Consider the following 21750-nt stretch of genomic DNA (forward strand, 5'->3'; position numbering starts at 1 on the left):
TTCATTCATTCATTTATTCATTCTTTCATTATCAGCTGTAGTGATAAGCTCAACAAGCCTTAAGTTACAGAGAGAGCAGAAGGAGAAGTATTTAACATTAGTTAATGCCCTTGTCCTAGTGGCATAAATAGAGACTGTTGGGTGTCTCGTATTCATAGACAGCAATCTGCAGCCATTTGAGGAAATTCTTTTCTAATTTATCATAAAAATGAGGGAAGAAACATATATTCAACAGGAAAGCCAAAAGGCAGCTAGGTTTGTAGGGAGGAAGGGATCCCCAACAGGAGTGGAGAGAGGAGGAGGAGACGAGAAACAATGGCATATAGTATGGAAATGCTACAAAGAAACCTGCTAAACCCACTGAAAGGTGGTACTTGTTAAAAAGAGGGAAAGAAACATACCTTCAAGAATGATACAGATGGGTGGGTGGGGTGAGGGTGTTGCAGCTTGAGCTCTGGGTTCAATCTGTTAGCATACAGAAACCAAGGTACAAGGGAATGAGTGCCCTCAGACTACAGGCCCCTCCTGGGTGAAGGCATTGACCCTAGCTTGGGACTGCCATGACTCTATAAACCAGGGTAAGGGGAAATGTCCTAGGACTTGTGCATGCAATTCTTAGAGCAGCGGTTCTCATCCTGTGGGGCACGGCCCCTTTGGAATCACATAACCCTTTCACAGGGTTCACCTCAGACCATTGGAAAACATAGATATTTATATTACAATTTATAACAATACCAAAATTAAAGTTATGAAGTAGCAATGAAATAATTTTATGGTTGGGGGGTCACCACAACATGAGGAACTGTGTTGAAGGGTCACAACATGAGGAAGGTTGAGAAGCACTGACTTAGAGGAATCAGGTCTGTAAAGTATGAAGACAGACTGGGGTAATTAGGAAATATAAATCTGATCCTGGCTCAAGTCCGTGGCTGAAGAGAGTAGGAAGGCAAATCCACAAGAAGAGTCCTTTTGCATTTGGTCATCAAATCCCACAGAATGCCATAGCTTCTGCCGCTGATAGCTGAGGCAGTCCTGGAGTCTCTGGCAATGCATACACTAAGGTCTGCTTGTTGTCACCCAGAATGACACAGTGTGTAGCTCACAGTTACTATTAGAAAAGACCGAGTCACACAAGGAACTGAGCATCAGCCTCTGAAAACCCCTTTCTTCCAGCGTCCCTCTTCCTCCTCCTGTTTCAGGTCGACAACTAGACCAGGTTGTCCTCAATCCCGATGGTATTCGAGGTTTTCCTGTTGTCCTTCAGCAAATTAACAAGATTCTCAATTATCCGCTTACCTTAACAGGACAAACAAAACCAGGTGAGAAGCTTTACTGCACCGTATCCTCTTCTAGCTTTGTTTTTCCTGGACTTGGAACAATGAATCCACAGACTTTTTTTTCCCCTCTTCCTTTCTCACATGTTTTCCACAGAGACTCTAGAAGAAAGGGGAGGAGGTACCGCGCGGTGCAGCGTCTTGGAGCTGCTTCAGACATGCTGGCCCAGCCTCACCGAGGACTGTGTTGCCAGCCACACCAGCCTTTCCCAGCAGTTGGATCAGGCACTCCAGTCACTGCGAGAGGCACTAGTGCTGCCAGGTACAGATCTGCCTGCGTGGGAACAGATAAGCAGAGGACTGAGCAAGGGAGATGAGACAGCCAAGGATTTATGAGCCTTTCGGAGCAGAGGCTCTGCACTCTAGAGCTGGGCGCAGTCGGCCCTTCTAGCTGAGCAAGGCACAACTCAGAACTTCACTTCGCTCTTCCCCAACCTGTTTGTTTGTTTGTGGTTTTTGGAGACAGGGTTTCTCTGTGTAGCTTTGGAGCCTGTCCTGGCACTCACTCTGTAGACCAGGCTGGCCTCGAACTCATAGAGATCCGCCTGCCTCTGCCTCTCGAGGGCTGGGATTAAAGGCGTGTGCCACCACATCCCAGGCATCTTCCCCAACTCTTACTTGAAGACACTTAACACTCTCACTAGCAGGTACATTTTTTCACTCTTGGGGAGAAATATACCCAGCTGGTAGTTAGTTGGTATTGATCAGACCTCCCCAAAAGCTTCATGTGCTCTTCATAAAGATACTTCACCCCCTTAGCCGGGCGGTGGTGGCACACGCCTTTAATCCCAGCACTCGGGAGGCAGAGGCAGGCGGATCTCTGTGAGTTCGAGGCCAGCCTGGTCTACAAGAGCTAGTTCCAGGACAGGCTCTAAAAAAGCTGCAGAGAAACCCTGTCTCGAAAAACCAAAAAAAGAAAGAAAAAAAAAAAAAGATACTTCACCCCCAGAGACAAGAGGCCAAAACAACTATATAGCCTGATTTCTCTAGACTCCAAGCTCTTCCTGGCTGAGATCACTTGCTCACGTGGCTGAATTGGGATTTGTGTTTGGTGTCTGTCTACCTTCTGAGTGTGGTGCTCCCATAGTCACCCATGTCCCATAGACACCCAGTGCATTCTGTAGGCTGCTCCGTTTACACATTGGATCAAAAGTTGCCCCAAAGCTGAGGATCCTGAGAGATGGCTCAGTGGTTACTTGCTTCTCTTCCAGAGGACCCAAATTTAGTTGCCAGCGCCCACACTGAACAGTTCACAAACACCTATAACTCTGGCTCCAGTGCATCCTGCATCTTCTTCAGGCCTCTGCAGGCACCCCAGATCCACATACATGCGCAAATATATAAAAGTAAAAAAAAAAGTTTATTTTTAGAAATCGATCCAAAGCTAGAAGCAGAGACTAAAGCCGTGTCTCTTTTCCCACCCTACTTCCCTTCAGAGCCCAGGAGTACTCCACTCACGTCCCTAGTGGAGCAGGCAGCCCAGAAGGTACCCGAGGCAGAGGCCCACCCTGTGCACATCCAAAGTCAGCTCCTCCAGAAGACCCTGGGGAAGCAGGCGCTGGCAGGCGGCAGACAGGCTGACTATGTGGGCATCTTCTTCAGCTACTGCAGCACCCTGGCAGCCGTTCTTCTCCGGAGTCTGAGCTCTGATCCCAGTAAGTAGTGAGAACCATACGGAGTCATGAACGATACGGAGCCCGTTATTTAGGGAAAGGAATAGGCATGCTTCCTTAAGAGGTTCTTCCTAGGTACACAGTATCTAAAGGTACCAGATTGTAGAGTTCTCTTATTCATCTATTTTTTGCACTTTGTGTTAAGTAAAATTATACATGGAAGTACTCAATAACAGCTCATGAATTGGCACCTCAAAAGTATCTCTGAAGCCAGGAGTGGTGACGCATGCCTATAATTCCAACCCTCAGAGGGCAGAGGCAGGAGGACCAAGAGTTCCAGGCCAGCCTGGACTATATAACACCCTGTAAGGAAAACAGAACAAAAATTCTGCCAGACTGGGGTCCGTTGTAGATTTGAGAGTCCAGCAGGAAAATGAAGCTTTTGACTTGAGTCGCAGATTGAGTTCATAACAAGTTTTAGGCAGATGGAAAAAAAGTCTGAAATCTTTAATTTCCCAGATTCCAAACCTTTTTAACCACCAACCTGATGCCATAAATGGTTTGACAGGTCATAATGAAAATACTTACCTTCAGGTTCTGTATATAAGATATACATGAAACATCCATGTTTAGACTTAGATCCTAGTTCTCATGATCCCCTGTCGCGTGAATGCAAACATTCCAGGAGCCAAAACACATCTAGTCCCAAGTATTTCGGAGACAGAATGCTCTCGAAATGTCAACTTCAACTTCAGTCAGGTTGAAATGAGCATTGTGTGCTGCCTAGTTAGACTGGCCACTGAAGTTTGTCTGAATTGGAAGTCTTTAACACTGTAAGATGTAAGTGAACTTGTATCCAGGGTCATGTTGAGAATACCTTTACCTGCTACGAGTCAACAAGGGTTCTTCATGTTGTCACCTTTGTCTTTCACAATATGGCTACTGTGGTCTCTGAAACAGAGCCCTAAGCCGTTGGCACCCAGCAGGACAAACAAAGATTATTTCTTTACTTTCTCAGACAATGTGGAGGTCAGGGTTGGAAACCCCTTTGTTCTCCTGCAGCAGAGCTCTTCCCAGCTGGTGTCCCACCTCCTGCTTGAGAGACAAGTTCCTCCAGACAGGTAGGCGTCACCTGCGACACTTTGACTCTTTGTCTCTCCTACCACCGCTGGTGTGTGTTGTAAGTAGGAGACTAATGGTGAGTCTTCACTCACAGATGAGCAAAAGCCAAAGGTTCAGTGACGGTTCTCACATAGGCATTAAAAAAAATAAGCATTCTCAGGCATTGCTGGTAAGGCATAAAAATTGCTGTAACTCCTGTGGCAAAGCATTTTATCAGTATCTATTAAGATTACAAATTGAGGGGCTGGAGAGATGGTTCAGTGGTTAAGAGCATTGACTGTTCTTCCAGAGGACCTGAGTTCAATTCCCAGCAACCACATAGTGGCCTACAGGCATACATGGAGGCAGAATGTTGTATACATAATAAATAAATAAATCTTTTTTTAAAAAAAAGATTGCAAATTGATCACAGATGTTTGTAAAAAGTAATCAACATCCTTAACCTTCAGGGAAATGCAAATTAGAACTACTTGGAAAGTCCACCTTACCCGAGTCTGCTCTCAGAAGCGTATGACAGCAAATTCTGGAGAGGCTATGGGAAGACAGGAACCCTTATTCAAACCAACTGGTACAGCCCCTGTGGAATTCAGGGTGGAGGTTTCTCCGAGAGCCGAAAGTTGGACGGCCATGTGACCTCGCTACACCACCCTTGTGCAAAGATACTTATACCGTGACCTTGTTGGCAGCCGATCTACTCACAGTAACAGGGAAATGAGATCAGTTGAGATGTTTGTCAGGGCTCAATGGACGATGAAAATGGGCAGCGTGTGCGCAGTGGAAGCTAATGCTCTATAAAGAACAAGGACATGTGCTGGAAAATAGAGGAATTGTCAGATAGCATACTAAATGAGGCAACACAGACAATATGACATAGTCTCTCCATGTGCAATCCTAGCTTTTAATATGTGTGTGTTATGATATATATACTTGTATATGTGTGTGTGTGTGTGTGTGTGTGTGTAGTCATGGGTCATAAAACTAGAAAGGGGACAAGATGGGAAGAAGAGGTTGTAGAGGGGCGTTGTATCAGATACACAGGATATGAAAACAAAGGACACAGCCAGGCGGTGGTGGCACACGCCTTTAATCCCAGCACTCGGGAGGCAGAGGCAGGCGGATCTCTGTGAGTTCGAGGCCAGCCTGGTCTACAGAGCAAGTTTCAGGACAGCTAGGGCTACACAGAGATACCTTGTCTTGAAAAACCAAAGAGGAGAAGAAGAGGGGGAAGAGAACAACCAAAGTTGAAAGGGTTAGGAGTCAATGGATAGAGGAGAAGGGTCAAAGCGGATGGGCTACAAAAGAAAACTATGAGAATACCGTAATTAAATCTTTTATTTTGTGTGCTATTTAAAACTAAACAAATTGGCTGGGCAGAAGTGTTATACCCCTTTAATCCCAGCACTCGGGAGGCAGAGGCAGGCGGATCTCTTGAATTTAAGGCTAGCCTGGTCTATAGAGTGAGTTCTAGGATAGCCAGGGCTGCACAGAGAAACCCTGTCTCAAGAAAAAAAAATTAAATTGATATGTCTTTTAACCTAGTTCTGACTCTTGGTTGTACATATGAAAAGCGGTACATGTGCAGTGGGCCAGGAGACTCCATGGTATGCAAAGACAGGATGAATTAAGTTATATTATACTTCATAGCTATAGAACAATCACCTCCCTATAGAGGGGACAAATCTGTGGACAGATTTCAGATTATGAAGTGAAATGGAGCTGAGCAGTGTATCTGGTAAACTGCCTTTTATGTTATTCTTAAGAGAGCCTTCATTTCTTTTTGCTATGTGATGATACCTGACTGAAGGCCAGAGCTTGGGAGGTAAAGGCAGTAAGTTTGGGGCTAGCCAGGACTACACAGCAAAACCTGATCTAAAATGAATGAATAAATGCATGCATGCATGCATGCATTTGTAAGATTGGGTAGTGGTGCCTATGTGTTCAGGCCTCACATGACTTCCACTTCTTCTCCTCCAGGTTGGCATCCCTTCTTGCCCAAGAAGGTCTCAACCTAAGTGTGCCACAGGTCATTGTCAGCTGCTGTTGTGAGCCCCTCACTCTTTGCCCTTCTCGACAAAGCCAGCAGGCCTCATCCCTTCTGACACACCTGGGCATGCTGGCTCAGGAGCACGCCTCTCACCTTCTGGATAGCCTGCCCCTCTCTAGGCCGGGTTCCCCTAGACCAGGCGAGAATCCCTCAGCAGAGAAGAAGTCTCGTCCCTCCCCAAAGGACTCATCACCCCCAGCCTTCACCTCCTCTGCTTTGACGTTCCTTAAGTCTCGCTCGAAGATACTGGCCACAGTGGCCTGCCTCCGGGCTTCCCGGGGGACAAAAGTCAGCAAGCCTAGCCTATCTTGGAAGGAATTGCGGGGTCGCAGGGAGGCGCCTCTGACTGCAGAGAAGGTAGCCCAGGAGTGTGAGCACCTCCTGGAGCAGTTTCCTATGCTCGAGGCTGCCCTCCGCGCTGCCTGCGAGCCTCTACACCAAGCCTCGGAGCCAGGCCAGGGTCTGGCAGCCAGTCTCTGTGGTCAGGCCAGTCTCTCCACTGTGCTTCTGGGCCTGCATTCTCCTGTGGCCCTGGATGTACTCACCGAGGCCTTTGAGGATGCCTTGGTGGCCAGAGATTGGCCACGGGCCCTTCAGCTCATCGAAGTGTATGGGCAAGACATGGACGACCTGAGCAGGATAAGGGATGCGGTGCTGAGCTGTGCTGCAGCGTGTGGTAAGCAGGGCGCTCCGCCTCCCTCCCTGTGTCCTGATCACATTGTCTTCACAGGAGCTCTAGAGAGAATCACTGCATCACCGTAGCCTCACATTCCTGCAACTAGACCAAGGCTCAGAGCAGTTTGAAAATTTATGCAGGATTGTGAGTTAAGTCTAGAACCCAAGCTTATGTGGCTTTAGACTGGGAAGCTAGAACCAGTTTCAACCTTTACAGTCCTGCATGTCTGAGTTGTTGTCAGATGTATAAATGGCAATCTGGGCCCTGCCTTCAGAGGTCCAGGGTGGAGTTCAAGTCGATGGTAACTGTCGAAGAGAAGTTAGCAGTCTCCTGCAGAGTACTCTAGGCCACGTGGTCTCTGTTACAGCTATGCCATTCTGCCAGTGCAGCCCGGAGGCAGCCAAAGTCCACACGTAAGGAACTGGAGCATCCGCATGCTAATGAACTGTGAGCTGGGCCTGGTGGTCAGTGCGTATAGCCCAGCACTTGGGAAGGGTAAGGCCAGCCTGCCACAAAACAAAACAAAGAGTTAGGGAGATGGCAGGGTGGGAAAAGTGCTGCTGCTCAAGCGTGAGGCCCTAGATCCCCAGCACCCACATAAGAGCTAGGTGTGTCCAGCACACATTTGTAACCCCAGCACTTGGGGAACAGAGACAAGTAGATCCTGGGGGCTGGCCGGCCCGCAGATCAAGCCAAAGCGCATATTCCAAGTCAGTAAAAGACACTGCTTCAAAAGGTAAGGTCTGAGGCTAGTGATATGGTTCAGCTGCTGAAAGTGCTTACCACACAAACCTCATGATCTGAGTTTGAGCCCCAGAACCAACATAAAAGTAGGAGGGAGCCAGCTCCCAAGGCTGACCTCCACCATGACACGTGTGCAGCTTTACTGACATACATATTACACACGCGCGCACATAAACACACGCACGCACAATAATAAATAAGATTTTTAAAAACTAAGGTGGAAATCAATAGAAAATACCCAGCATCAACCTCTGTTCTCCACATGTATGCGCACGCGCGTGCGCTCGTGCATGCATGTAAATAGAAGAGATTTTCATGTGTAATCAAAATAGAAAACCAATGAGCCATATTGCTCTACCGGAGAGAGCAAAAACCAGATGTGCTGTACAGGGTAGCTTTGTCGTAGACCCAGAGCTGCCCTTTGAAAGGAGACCGCCCCAAGAAGGGTAAGAAATTCAGTAAAAGAACTGTATGATAGGCAGGCGGTGGTGGCGCATGCCTTTAATCCCAGCACTCGGGAGGCAGAGGCAGGCGGATCTCTGTGAGTTCGAGACCAGCCTGGTCTACAAGAGCTAGCTCCAGGACAGGCTCTAAAGCTGCAGAGAAACCCTGTCTCGAAAAACCAAAAAAAAAAAAAAAAAAAAAAAAAACTGTATGATATTAAATGCTTGGGGCTTATCTTTTCATCTCTCCAATGTCAGATTTATGAATGGGCGTGGAAAAGAGAGAGCGAGCTACTTAATGATGTGACATTTAGGGAATGAGGCTCATTTACTTCCAATAACTTTTGTGTAGGATGCAGGGTAGAAATTACAGGGAGCCCTCAAGCCTTATTGACAGCTGAGTTTGCAAGGGCACCGGGTGTGCTGCAGGACAAAATGTGGGAAGCATCCCTTTCTTCCTTCCTCTCCTCTCCTTTGTTCTTTCCTTCTCTCCCTTTAGAGAGTACCATGGTCGTGACAGGCTTGCATAAAGAGGGCCTAGGAGTAGAGGTTTTCTCCCTGTGGTGTAATATTCCAGGTATAAGACCTAGCTATAATCACATGGATTGGAAGGATATCCCAACCCCCACAAACTCCTGGGCCATAAAATAGAACAAAGCCCTCTTAACTGGAGCTTTTAAACTTCTTCAGGGCAGGCTTACTGCCCCCGTACATTGCTTTGTCTTGTAGACAAGGAAGGTTGGCAGTACCTGTTTCCTGTGAAGGACGCAACTCTGAGAAGTCAGCTGGCCCTGCGGTTTGTAGACAGGTGGCCCCTGGAGTCATGCCTGGAGATCCTGGCCTACTGTGTTTCAGACATGGCTGTCCAAGAAGAACTGAAGTCTGAGCTTCAGAGGAAGCTAATGGAGCTGCGGGTATATCAGAAGGTACAGGCTGTTGCGTCAAGAATCGAAGACAGATCTCTTAGCCGCTGTCCCCTCAGCCCATTCTCTCGATGGGGTATTGTAAGAAACAGAAAATGTAGGCTGGGCTTTTCCTCTGTACTGGACTTCTGTTCTTCCATGACTGAAAGGAGGCCTTTTGTCTAGCTCTGTGTGATTTCTCTTACTGTTTTAAATGCATTTGCTTTGAGGAAGGATAGTAATAAAATTAATACTGGGATGGTGCTGTACAGTCCACAAAGGTATTTTCACATGCATGAATGAGCTTCTGTGTAGATTCTACTTACATCATGTCTGTTCTTAAATATTATTTCTAAAGCTCAGCTAATTTCCAGAACCATTTTGAATCTTTCAACAGTGGAAGAATCTTATGGGGTGGGTTCTATCCAAGTTGAGGGGGCTCAGGGAGATGGACTCAGGGCATTCAGCTGTATAACCAGTATATAGTATATGAGAGCCTTCCCCTGTGGCCTAGTACGGAGCCTAGGGCTCACCAGGCAAGGTGAACATGGCAAGGGGGAAAGGTTTCCTATCCGTGCCTCTTGAACAGTTTTCATCCTGAGCTCAAATGCTGCGGGGAGGATGATGATTCACGGGTCAGGCTGGAAGAACTCCTTGGGTGGAGTGTTGAGGTAGAGAAACTTGGGACGGATGACCTCAGGATGCTGGACAGGCTTTGAACCTCCAAGAACTTCTTGTCCTGGCTACTGGTCAGACTTCCCCCCGATTTTACTTCTGAAGATGTTTATTGTCACCAAGCAACCCTTGTCCATTTGCTTTCTTCCCCCTCTTTCCTGAAAAGTTCAGACAGCTTGAGTCTGGGGCAGAGCTCAAAGAATAGCCCCTTTCTTGTGGGCATACAGATTTGTTCTCGGAGGGAGAAGCTGCCAGGTGGTTTATGGTTTGCTTGTCTCTCCTTAGGTCCTAGGTTTGCAGGATCCCCCCATGTGGGCTGACTGGCAGACCCTGAGGAGCTGCTGTACTGAAGACTCATCGTCTGTCATGAACATGATTCTGGAAGCACAGGTACCGTTTTCCAGGATGGATTCATCTTCCTCCCTGAACTGTACCACCTTAGCTGGTGTGTAGCTAGAGTCCTTTGCAGGTATCGATGTCTACAGACTCTCTAACTACAATATCATCTTTACTTCTTTTAATTGTGAGATTTTCCAAAACACATGGAGATAGAGAGGATAATACATCACCATGGAATTCCCATGTGAGATTTTCTACACTGTGTGCAGAATGTTTCTACGGGAACGCTATTCATCATGAGCATCCTTTTTACTAGGATGAAGTCAAGTGTCTCATCAAATCACATGTCAATTCTTGCTCCTACTTCCAATTGTTCTATATCCTTGCTAATTCTTTATATTGTCCACTTTGTGTGTGTGTGTGTGTGTGTGTGTGTGTGTATCTCTGTGTGTCTGTCTGTCTGTGTGTGCCACTAGGATGGTATCTTATTGGTCCAAGTTGCATTTCCATGATTGGTCATGAATGAGACTCTCTTTCCTGTCTATACTGTCCATTTTGACACTAATAAATAGAAATGAATCTGCCTTTTAAGATGGCAGGGCTGTCATCTCTCAGCCCTGACCGATACATATAATTCAAAATGTAGAGGCTCATTCAAACTGTCGTCCTTCATTCAGGAAACATTTAGAATATTGGAGGGCACTGTACAGAAAGGTGGTGAGACAGAGATCATTAATCTTAGTCCTTGCCCTCGAAGGGGGAAAGGCAATGTAAGATGCACCCCAGGTGGCTGTGCTATAAAATAGCAAGTGACAAAACTTAGTCCAGAGTCAGACAAGGCAGAGGCACAGAGAGGGATGCTAGACGATGTTCTAAAGCTGGGTGTAGTGGTACACACCTTTAATCCCAACACTCAGGAGGCAGAGGCAGGTGGATTTATTCAAGTTTCCGGCCCTTCTTGTCTATACAGTGAGTTCCAGGACCGCCAGAGCTATAGAGAGACCCTGTCTCAACAACAAGAGCAACACAACAATAACAAAGAGGATGTTAAGCTGGGCAGTAGTGGCACCTTTTGGATCTCTGAGTTCATGGCCAGCCTGGTCTACAGATCCAGTTCCAGGACAGGCTCCAAATGTATACAGAGAAACTGTCTCAAAAAAAAAAATGACAGTAAACTTTTTTAGAGACTTAATTGTTTTTATTTACGTGCATTGGTGTTTTGCCTATGTGTATGTCTATGTGAGGGTGCCAGATCCTGGAACTGGAGTTACAGACAGTTGTGAGCTGCCATATAGGTACTGAGAATTGAACCCAAGTCCTCTGAAAGAGCAGCCAGTGCTCTTAACTGCTGAGCCATCTCTCAGCCCTGACCATTAGTAATTTAAAGGAATTGATTGAAGGCGTGTATTTCCTTCCAGGAGTATGAACTATGTGAGGAGTGGGGCTGTCTATATTCCATTCCAAGGGAGCATCTGATCAGTCTGCACCACCAACATCTTCTCCACCTGCTAGAAAGAAGAGAACATGAGAAGGCTCTTCAGGTAAGCTCTGAGTCTTTATCATTTCTATTGGGGGAGAGCCGAGGTTCATCCTCGGGTAACTTTTTCTCCTACTGAATCCTCTGCACAGTATTTGTGATTGCAGACTTCCATGCTTCAGAAACCACTTATACTCGCTTGAGCTACGTGCCCAGATCTACCTTAGGTGCCAGGGGGAGCATCTGGGTCCTGGCAAAGCCACAGCTCATGGGTTAAGTATGGGAGTGGCAGCAAATGAGTGGAGAAAGATAATTAGCCCCAAGTAAATGAACCTAAATATTATCGTCTCCCACCAAACAAGGCTGGCGTGAGAGTTCTGCAGGTCTCACCTCCTTCTGTACCCTCTGCTGCAGCTCCTGCAACGAATCCCTGATCGCACCATGTGCCTTGAGGTCACAGAGAGGTCCCTTGACCAGCACCCTAGCTTAGCCACTTCACACTTCTTGGCCAACTACCTCACCTCCCACTTCTATGGAGAACTGACCACCGACCGACACCGTGAAATCCGGGCACTGTACATGGGATCTAAGGTGAGGAGGAATGGTTTGAGAAAATAAAGCTTGGAGTGGGGACTGCTGGCCTCACTTCCACCTCAGAATCTGCCCTTGCCTCAGCTCTTGTGCCAGGCACCTGCCGCCCTTGGCCTGTGCTGTGTAAAAACTTGACCTGGTAGCTCACCTTGTCCTAATGGGACTTGTCGCAGTCTTTCCGCACTTCCTCCAAAGAGAGATTTGCCCAGTTCTCTCAAGCTGTCCTTGTGCTTTCTATGGTGCATGCTATATCATTGTTTCTCAAGCCTGACCGTACATTAGGATTGCTGGCTTTTTCAAAAATATTGGTAATTGACTTTCACTTTCACACCAGACTTATTAAAAGTGGTCATGGGATAGGAACTACTTCTCTTCCAAACAGATTTGGATGTAGGCGTTTAAAACTGCTTGAGGGGCTGGAGAGATGGCTCAGTGGTTAAGAGCATTGGTGGCCCTTACAAAGGACCCGGGTTCAGTTCCCAGCACCCATGTGAGACAGCACACAACAACCTGTTATTCCAAAGGGTGGGATGCCCTTTTCTGGCCTCCACAGGCAGTACATGCATGTAGTGCATGATAGACAGTCAGGTACACACACACACACACACACTCACACACACACGTGCACACATAAATTTTAAAATTAAAACTACTGCATGATAAACTAGTCTGTTCTCATGAAGGGTCATTTGTCTCAGTAATTCTATGAGAAAATAGGTTAGAGACACCAATAGAAGACATTACAAACAAGACTAATTAATCCAGATACCCAGGGTTTGGAGAGAGGGGACCCTCAATTCTTTTCTAATTCTTCTGACTTCTTCATATACACTGCCCACAAACAGAACAAGTGCCAAGAAAATCATGGGCACAGCCTTACGCTTGAGAAGTTGTTTTTCCTTTTTTATTTTATTCTATTATGGGAATTTGGGGTTGTTGGGTTTTAGCCCCCTGTCCATTTGGTTTTGGAGGCACAGTCTCATGTAGCCCAGGCTGGCTTCAAACTCACTACATAACTGAGACTGTTCCCAGTCCTTCTGCCTCCGCCTTCTGTATGCTGGGGGTCAGGTGTCGTCCACTATGCGCAGCTCTTCCTCTTGATCCATGTCACCTAATTACCTGGGGAAAATGGTAGTGAGCAGGACAGAAAAGTGACCATATGAATGGTCACTCGAACCTCACGAATGACCACTAAAGAACATTTGGATCCACCTTTAAGATTAGGACACTGGAGCTGCCGGGACTGGGCAGCCTACTAGCTTCATCTTGTATTGTTCATTCTAACTCAGACCTCACATAGAATGATAGCATGGGTTAGGCAAAGTTCAACCATGCCTGGAGGGTCTAGCCCAGACAGTCACCTGTAGGCCAGATCTAGTCCTCAGCCTGTTTTTATAAGTCAAGTTGTATTGAATCGGGACACGCCCATTCATAGGTCCATTTAAATATTTGCCTGTGTCTGCTTTCATGCTACAGAACTGAATAGGTTAAGGGCCTAAAATCTAAAATATTTACTCTCTTACTCCTTGCAGAAAAAGATCAGCAACCACTTGTCTAGGTCAAAGTCCTTAGGACACTTCTCTTTTGCCACCCGGAGGACTTAGAAGTTCAGCCTTGCTTACCGAATGACCACTAGCTAGCCACAGCTCTGTCTCTGTGACCCTTCCACTTCCCTGCAAGAAAAGCAAGATCCTATTGCTTGTATACTTGTATACCATTTCTTGACTCTCCTCTGCAAACAGGTTCTTCTGACCCTGCCCGAGCAGCACCGGGCCAGCTATGCCCACTTGTCCTCCAGTCCTCTGCTCATGTTAGAGCAGCTGCTGATGAACATGAAGGTGGACTGGGCCACCATGGCTGTGCAGACTCTGCACCAGCTGCTGGCTGGACAGGAGATCGGCTTCACCCTGGACGAGGTTGACTCGCTGCTCTCCAGATATGCAGGGAAAGCCCTGGACCTCCCGTACCTTCTGAGGGAAAAACGATCAGGTGACTGGCTGCATACTAGACAACAGTTTGACACTTCAGAAGAAATGGCTTGCTTCTCTTGGGTTCTGTCTCCTCTCCTTACTAACTGAAAGGGAGATACGGCTCTTTGTTATTTCAGCAGGATCTGGATCTTAGAAGGGCCAAATACTACATGCATGGCGATCCTAAGGGGTGAAAAGCCAGACATTGCTGAGAAAATCTGTCTGCCTTGACTGGCCTCATAAGTGCCATCATTTTTGGTGGGGTATGCTTCATTTCCAGCGTCACATCAGACATCAGTTGTCTGTGAGCTGATTCAACTTCTTCTAGAATGAAGAAAAAGAAACTAATCTAGGTGAAGCTTCTGGCCAGCTTCCCATCCTCCAGGGGCATCATTTAAATGTTTTCCACGTCTCTCTGGGTATTTTTAGATTTATCTTGAAAAAACATACTCCATTGTTTCACGCGCCTTAAACATGGTTTGGTGTTTTATTTATTTATTTTTTTGTTTGTTTTTTGTGAAATTTGAGAAGAATGTACCTTTGACTTAGAAGGTTTTTTTTGTTTTTGTTTGTTTAGTTGGTTTGGTTTTGGTTTTTCGAGACAGGGTTTCTCTGTGTATAGCCCTGGTTGTCCTGGAACTTGCTCTGTAGACCAGGCTGACCTCGAACTCAAAGAGATCTGCCTACCTCTGCTTCCTGGGTGCTGGGATTAAAGGCATGTGCCACCACCACTGGCCAGCTTAGAAGTTCTTTTACCATTCTGTATGTATTGAATAAAATCATGATGCCTCAACCAGCAAAATTAAAACAGAGGTTTGCACTAGACATGTAGCATGAGAAAAAAAGATGCTTAAGCAAGCCAGTGTTTTGTCAGCTCTTTCTCTCTCGACAGATTCTGTGATTCACCTCCAGGAGCTCGTCCAGCAAGCTTCCGACTCTGAGACCCTGTCTAGATCGTCATCAGCTGAGTTCTCTGTTGCTGGTCCTGGTAAGAACTTCTTAGTCTGACTGTCTCATTCCCTCTCTTCCCTCATTCCCACTTAAGAAACTCTTGTTTTTCATAATTTATGTTAGCATGTTACTTCTCATTAGATTCAGCTTACAGTTGACTCTTATTATCTGTGACAATATGTCTATAAAAGTCCCTGCAAACGCTGAACCGGTAAGCTATGAGCTGTTGCTCCAAGAGGAGGGAACAATATGCATATGGGCATGATATGGGCATGCATACAGAGAGACACACACACACACACACAACACACACACCTCAGTTAGATTATCCTATTAAAATCCAACAAAGTAATCCATTCTAGTAGATTTTGTATTCTTTGTCTCAGAAGAGGCTCAGAAGTGACTTGCCTCACCAACAAGTTCCCATGTGAATTCCAAATCTGCCCATCTGTATGGAACCAGTTGCATGCCCAGCCCTGCCCTGTCCCCTACTATCTCCAGACCCTTTGTCACCAGCACGTGAGAACCTTAGTCAGCCTCTACTGTGAACCTGAATGCTGGGTGACTGGAAATCAATCTCTCCAGTCTAGATACGTCGATAAGTAGCTGTAAACGCTGTGGGAGCGTCGATTTTGAGGTGTCTTAGTTTGATTCTAATGCTATGATAAAATACTTCCCCAAAGCAGCTTAAGGAGGAAGGAAGGAAGGAAGGAAGGAAGGAAGGAAGGAAGGAAGGAAGGAAGGAAGGAAGGAAGGAAGGAAGAAAGGAAGGAAGGAAGGAAGGAAGGAAGGGGTTTCTTTACCTTACACCTCCAGGTAGCGGGTCATCACTGGAGGAAGTGGAGCAGAACTAAAGCAGAGATCATGGAGGAACGCTGCGTACTGGCTTGCTCCCCACGGCTTCTTCAGCTTGCTTATACCGCCCAGGAGTGGCACAATGTGCTGGACTGCTCCCCTCCCACACACGCACACCATCCATCATTAATCAAGAAAAGATCCTGCAGACATGCCCACAGGCAGTCTGATGGAGGCAGTTCTCCAACTGAGGGTCCCCATGTGACTCTGGCTTGTGCCAAGTTGACAGCCAGCCAGCACAAGAATATCGATTCTGAAGCTACACATTGAGTGAATAGATAGCACTGTAAATATGGAATCTGTTCATGATGAGGATTAGCTAGATTTAGCCCTCGTGAAGATTCCGTTGCCCGCACAAGGGACAAGCTCCTTGCAGGCCTCAATTCTGCTTTGCTCGCCTTTTTCAGCATCCTTCCTTCCCAGTGTCCAGCCCGCTGCACAATGGCCCGTATTCAGAAAAGGTTCAGCGGTTGTTTGACCAAACAGTGAGAAGAGCAAAACTCTGGGTGCTGCTGAGAAGCGCTGTGTTTTCTGTCCTCTTCTGTTTCTGCTGGTGGGGAAATTGCTCCTCTAGACAGTAAGAAGCAGTAAGAAATCTCATCAGATACCATAAAGCAAAGACCCTGCCATCTCCTGGCCATGCTTCACAGTATCAGCAGACCTGAAGGGAGGACCCGAACTCTGGGGATCTAAACAGCTTTGTGCATCTGTGTGAGGCCGCCTGAGCAGCTTTGGGGTGTGTGTGTGTGTGTGTGTGTGTGTGTGTGTTTTCTTATTTCATCTGTGTGCTTATCCTTCTAATGGGTTGTTTCTCAATAAATCTCAGATAGACATTATTTCACTTATAGGAACGTTGTTATCAATTCCCAAAAGGCAAATGCTTTTACAGTATCCAACCACTGGGGCTGGAGAGCTGACTCAGTAGAACATGTATTACTGTTACAAAAGACCCAAGCTCCGTTCCCACACTGGGTGACTTACAACTGGTGGTAACTCCAGCTGCAGGGGAGTTAGCACCCTCTTCTGGATCCTGTGGGCACTTGCCCTAACATGTGTTTATGCCCACACATAGACACACAGACACTCATATAATGTGAAATAAAATAAAATCTTTTTTAAAAATCAAACCACAATGCTTTTATTGGACTTAAACACAAATTAATGATTGTTATCAAATATCTAGTCAATATTGAAATACCCTAAATCATCACATAATGTTGTTTGTTTGTTTATCGTTGTTTTGATTCTAAATTCAATTCCAAATAACATCCATATGTGACATTTGGCTAAAGTATCTCTCATGTCTGTCTTTTTTTTAATATTTATTTATTTATTTATTTATTATGTATACAATGTTCTGTTTGTGTGTATGCCTGCAGACCAGAAGAGGGCACCAGACCCCATTGCAGATGGTTGTGAGCCACCATGTGGTTGCTGGGAATTGAACTCAGGACCTTTGGAAGAGCAGGCAATGCTCTTAACCTCTGAGCCATCTCTCCAGCCCCTCTCATGTCTGTCTTAATTAATTGGTCAGTCTACCTCTTTATGGAGAAAACTAGGCAATTTATCCCGTGTGCTGGATTTCTTTTTCTTTCTTTCTTTATCTCTTTCTTTCTTTTTAGATAGGGCTTCTCTGTGTAGCTCTGGCTGTCCTGGAACTAGCCCTGTAGACCAGATTATCCACAGATTCAGAGATCAGTCTGCCTCTGCCTCCAGAGTGCTAGGACCACAGGTGTGTGCTACCACCCCTACCCTACATGCTAGATTTTGCTGACTTTTTCTTTATGACAATGAGGGTCTGCGTCCCCTAAGTTTCTGGTGCACTGGTAGTTAGATCTAGTGCTTATCTCAATGTAGACTCAGTAATTTTAAATTACATTTACTTTTGTTGTTAATTATTAAATAACTTGCCATAACACATGTGTTGAGGTCAATTTGCAGGAATCAGTTCTCTCCTTCCACCAGCATGGGTCCTAGGATCAAAGTCAAGTCTTTAGGTTTGTCAGCAAGCACCTTTTACCCACCGACCCGCCACTGCTTCCCCCAGGCTCAGTGATTTTTATTAATTGTATTTGATAGATTTTTGTTGTACATGGCCAATGGGGGAGGGGACACAGAGTGTCCCTGTCTCTCTTTTGTGACTCAAGCAGCCATTGATTATCAACTGGCTCTATCACTCCAGGGGAGCCTTGTTAAACAGTAACATTTACTCTTTCCGCTTCACTTACCAGCTTTTTCTCTGACTTCTTTCTCCAGGAAGTGCCTTAGTCCGTTCCCCCAGTCCTAAGGAAAGGGCTTCCCCGCAGACTCAGCCGCAGCTGGAGTTTGTGCCCCCAGAAGCACCGCCTGCCAGGGATCAGTGGGTCCCTGATGAGACTGAAAGTACCTGCATGGTGTGCTGCAGAGAGCGCTTCACAATGGTGAGCAGCCTTCCTCAGCAGCACTCCGGGGAGAGAATGCAGAGGGCCAGCGTGTGCGCTTGAGTACACAGCCTCCTGTCCCCAAGAGACCGTGATGGTTTCAGGTCGCCAGACCTACAGCTGGGTCTGCCTTTGACCTGGCCTCAGTGTTTTCCCAGGATCCATTCATGTGGTAGACATCCTCAAATAGCCTTAAGTTATAGAAACTCTTGTCATTTTCATCGAATAATAAAGGTAGACAGGAGTCACCAAGTCTTTAGCGATCTCATAGCTAGTTCCTGTCTTTCACAATAAGACAGTGGCCTGGTGGTGATTATATATGCTACCTCAGGAGAAAGAAGACTCAAGTCCTATGCTCAGCTCTACTTCCTAATAGCAATGTGACTATAAACATTTTAATCTCATGTGCCTATTATAAGCTAATTATAAGTTGGCTCATGGATTGCATATGGTACCACAGTTAACCAGTATCTGTCTAGAGGCAGTACAGCACTAATGTCAGCAGTAGAGATACAACTTCTCTGCATCTCTTCTTCTATGAGAGAGTATAGAATGACTATCAACCTATAAAAAAATGAAATGAAGCTATACCTCCTTAAAAACAAAAACAGTTGGAGGGGCCTGAGTATATATCTCACTTTGGAGAGTGGTGGCCTAACATGGACAAAGCCCCAGGTTCCGTCCCAATACCACTTAAAATGGATGTGATGGTACACATCTCTAACTCCCATACTCAGGAGGTGAGACAGGAAGATCAGCAGTTCAAGGTCATCCTTGGTTATGTTGTGAGTTTGAGGCCAGCCTGAGCTACAAGAGATACTTCCGAGACAGACAGACAGACAGACAGACAGATAGACAGACAGACATGTAGGTACATACATACATGCTAGAGAGATAGCTCAGTGGTTAAGAATGCTTGCTGCTCTTACAGAAGACCAGAGTTCGGTTCCCAGCACCTATACCAGGCAGCTCACAACTGCATGTAACTCTGCTTCTAGGGGATCTTGTGTCCGTAGCCTCTTTGGGCACCTGAACTCACATGCAGAACCCATATACAAAGACACATAAATAAAAATAAAATAAAGCTTTAAATTTTTAATACCATAAACCGCTTAGTAAAGGTGGCCTTCTCACTTTACCTCCATCGACTCTATAGAAGCATGGCCCTCACTGGCTAAGCAAAGCTCTTCTTCCTGATTGAATTTTTAAATTTTTACTTGGGTTACCAAACACGGAATGTGCTAATAATGACAGCTATATTCAGAGAAGCTTCTGCTGTCCATACAGAAGGACATGTAAGCTCCTAGAAGCCCTCAGCTGTGCTCTGTCAGTCTTTCGGCATCCTGTTTCCTGTCTCCAGCCCCCACCACACACACCCTATGGCCACATTCAGAAGGAGCTCAGCAGTCATTTTGCCAAATGGTCGGGAGAGCAGGACTCTGGAGTCCCCTCCTGGGTTTGCTATAGTTCGGATTGGCTTAGAACTCACTGTGTATGTAGCCCAGGGTGGCCTCAGACTCGCAGCAATCCTCCTGCCTTGGCCTCCCAAGTGGTGGGATTATCAAGGTGAGCCACCATGCCCACCTTCCCTGTTGCTTTCTAGAGTGTCTCAACATATTGCTTCCATGCAGAAGCAACCCCTGTCAAGAGCTATGGATTGCAGGCTACCCAGGGCTTGGAATGTTTGTCCCTCAGCTGAATAATACCTTAAAATGTCAGTTTGAAAGGCTTTCGTTTGTTTTGTTTTTCTTTTCTTTCGTGTGTATGGAGGAGGGGAAGGTGTTAAGGATCAAACCTAGAGCCTTGTGCTAGGCTAAATCCCCAGTCCTAAATGTGACCTTTCTGAGGACAGGAGCTAGTGTGCTCATTCTCAGTAACCCAAGTGTCCGGTGTTCCTGATGAGCCATGGTTGCCCAAAACCAGGGTAAATTTCTGGGCGACAGTCTCGCTTTCATCTCTTCCCTTTCCTCAGTTTAACAGACGTCATCACTGTCGCCGCTGTGGGCGGCTAGTGTGTGGCTCCTGTTCCTCTAAGAAGATGGTGGTGGAAGGCTGCCGAGAAAACCCTGTACGCGTGTGTGACCAGTGCTACGGTTACTACAACAAAGAGTGAGTGTCTTGCAACAGGACCCACACTGTCATGGACCACTGTTCTCTCCCCAGGGTTCTTACACGGCTAGCACGCCCACTATGCAGTGCTTTGAACCTGTTACACTCATGGGGGTGTTGGGTTTAACGTGCATGCTGGCTGTGTTGTTAGCTGTACTGTGAAGTGCTTACTGAATGACCTTGTCAGAGAAACTTCTAGATGGGAAGTGGGGATGAGAAGGAAGTTCTTACAGGCTGGTTTTTCAGAAATCAAGACACTTCAGTCCTCAGCCCTTCCACACAGCGAGGTCACCATCTCACCTGGCCACCTCTCCTGTTTCCTGGTCACTCCTGGCTCCAGCTGGTCTCAGGACAACATGTCCACAACTGCCAAGTGCTTGGGTTCATTTGCTTCGGCTCCAACTGAGTAGTCATCTTGACTTGTTACTCATAGACAAGCCCCTACACTTTCTTGCATATACTTAGCCTCCAGATAAATTTCAGAAACTGTCCCTCCTTCTGGCAAGGCAGATGGATGAAGACAGTGTTTGCTGACTCATGGTTGCTTGAGGTTTTTTTTTCTACTGCTTCAGAGTGAAAGTGTGAAGTGTAAGGCTCCTAGTGCATCTGGGGGAAATCCCCCATAAAAAGGAACCTAACTTTAGATTTCATGTTTTCTTTTATTTAGCAGACTTTAACTAGATTATGTGTTCTACTCTTTAGCAGTTTTGGTGATTATTTGCCACAATGAGTATTGATGGCATGGGAAGGAAGACATGCCATACACATGGTATAGTTCCTGAAACCCTAACATACACTCTCTGCCTTCCCCTGCCAGGGGTAGGACAGGGATTACCCAAACACTGTCCTTATGGGGTTTCAAGTGAGCAATCAGTACTGATGGGAATTCTTTGACCAGCAGTCACTCTGCAGTAGTTCCATCACCTAAAGGAACCCCCATTTTACTAGGGAGACAGCTAATAAACACTAGGAATGATTGGGTAAGTGCAGCGGTGACTGTACACACAGATTGGCCCAGATAGGCAGGAGGGTGTCCTGGAGGGGTCCCCAGGAAATGAATCTTAAAGAATGAGGAGTTGGTAGGGAAAAAAAAAACTAAAAATGGGGTGGGGCGGGGGGACATGCCTAGAGGTTGGAGAGGCACATCAAAGGCAGAGGAAGGAGAAAAAAATTGACCATTTGAGGAGCTGTTAGTAGGTAGATGACAGGCTAGGGTTCTGATCACTGGACCCTGTCCTTAAAGCTGGCAGCTGAATCCGGAAGACTTGAACACTGGCACAAGACTTGGGCTTACTCCCTGGTGCCATGATGGACTGAGGTCAGCCAGAGTGTTCCTTGTACTCATTTTTAACGTGGCCCTTTGTGGCACCAGTAGAAGTTGACCAGAGCTGGTGGTGGAGCAATAGGACCTTTACGACTTGAGTACAAGTCATGGATGAAAGGAGATCGCTAAAGAGGCAGTCAGGGAAGGTCTCAAGGGCCTTT

General features: G+C 46.4%; 1 protein-coding gene across 5 annotated transcripts in view; it reads left to right on the forward strand.

The window, feature by feature from the left end:
* Positions 1-21750, forward strand: part of Zfyve26 (zinc finger FYVE-type containing 26) — a 62257-nt gene that overhangs the window by 20823 nt on the left and 19684 nt on the right. For all 5 annotated transcript variants that reach the window (XM_038336306.1, XM_038336307.1, XM_038336308.1 and 2 more), the window contains exons 17-29: positions 1200-1319; positions 1432-1596; positions 2771-2989; positions 3966-4068; positions 6044-6789; positions 8706-8902; positions 9839-9943; positions 11311-11433; positions 11784-11960; positions 13703-13949; positions 14823-14918; positions 17993-18156; positions 20129-20265. In XM_038336306.1, coding sequence (XP_038192234.1) covers positions 1200-1319; positions 1432-1596; positions 2771-2989; positions 3966-4068; positions 6044-6789; positions 8706-8902; positions 9839-9943; positions 11311-11433; positions 11784-11960; positions 13703-13949; positions 14823-14918; positions 17993-18156; positions 20129-20265 — 2599 coding nt within the window. The remainder of the gene's footprint in view (positions 1-1199; positions 1320-1431; positions 1597-2770; positions 2990-3965; positions 4069-6043; positions 6790-8705; positions 8903-9838; positions 9944-11310; positions 11434-11783; positions 11961-13702; positions 13950-14822; positions 14919-17992; positions 18157-20128; positions 20266-21750) is intronic.

The sequence above is a fragment of the Arvicola amphibius genome, chromosome 7, assembly GCF_903992535.2.
Source record: "Arvicola amphibius chromosome 7, mArvAmp1.2, whole genome shotgun sequence".
NCBI classification, from domain to species: Eukaryota; Metazoa; Chordata; class Mammalia; order Rodentia; family Cricetidae; genus Arvicola; species Arvicola amphibius.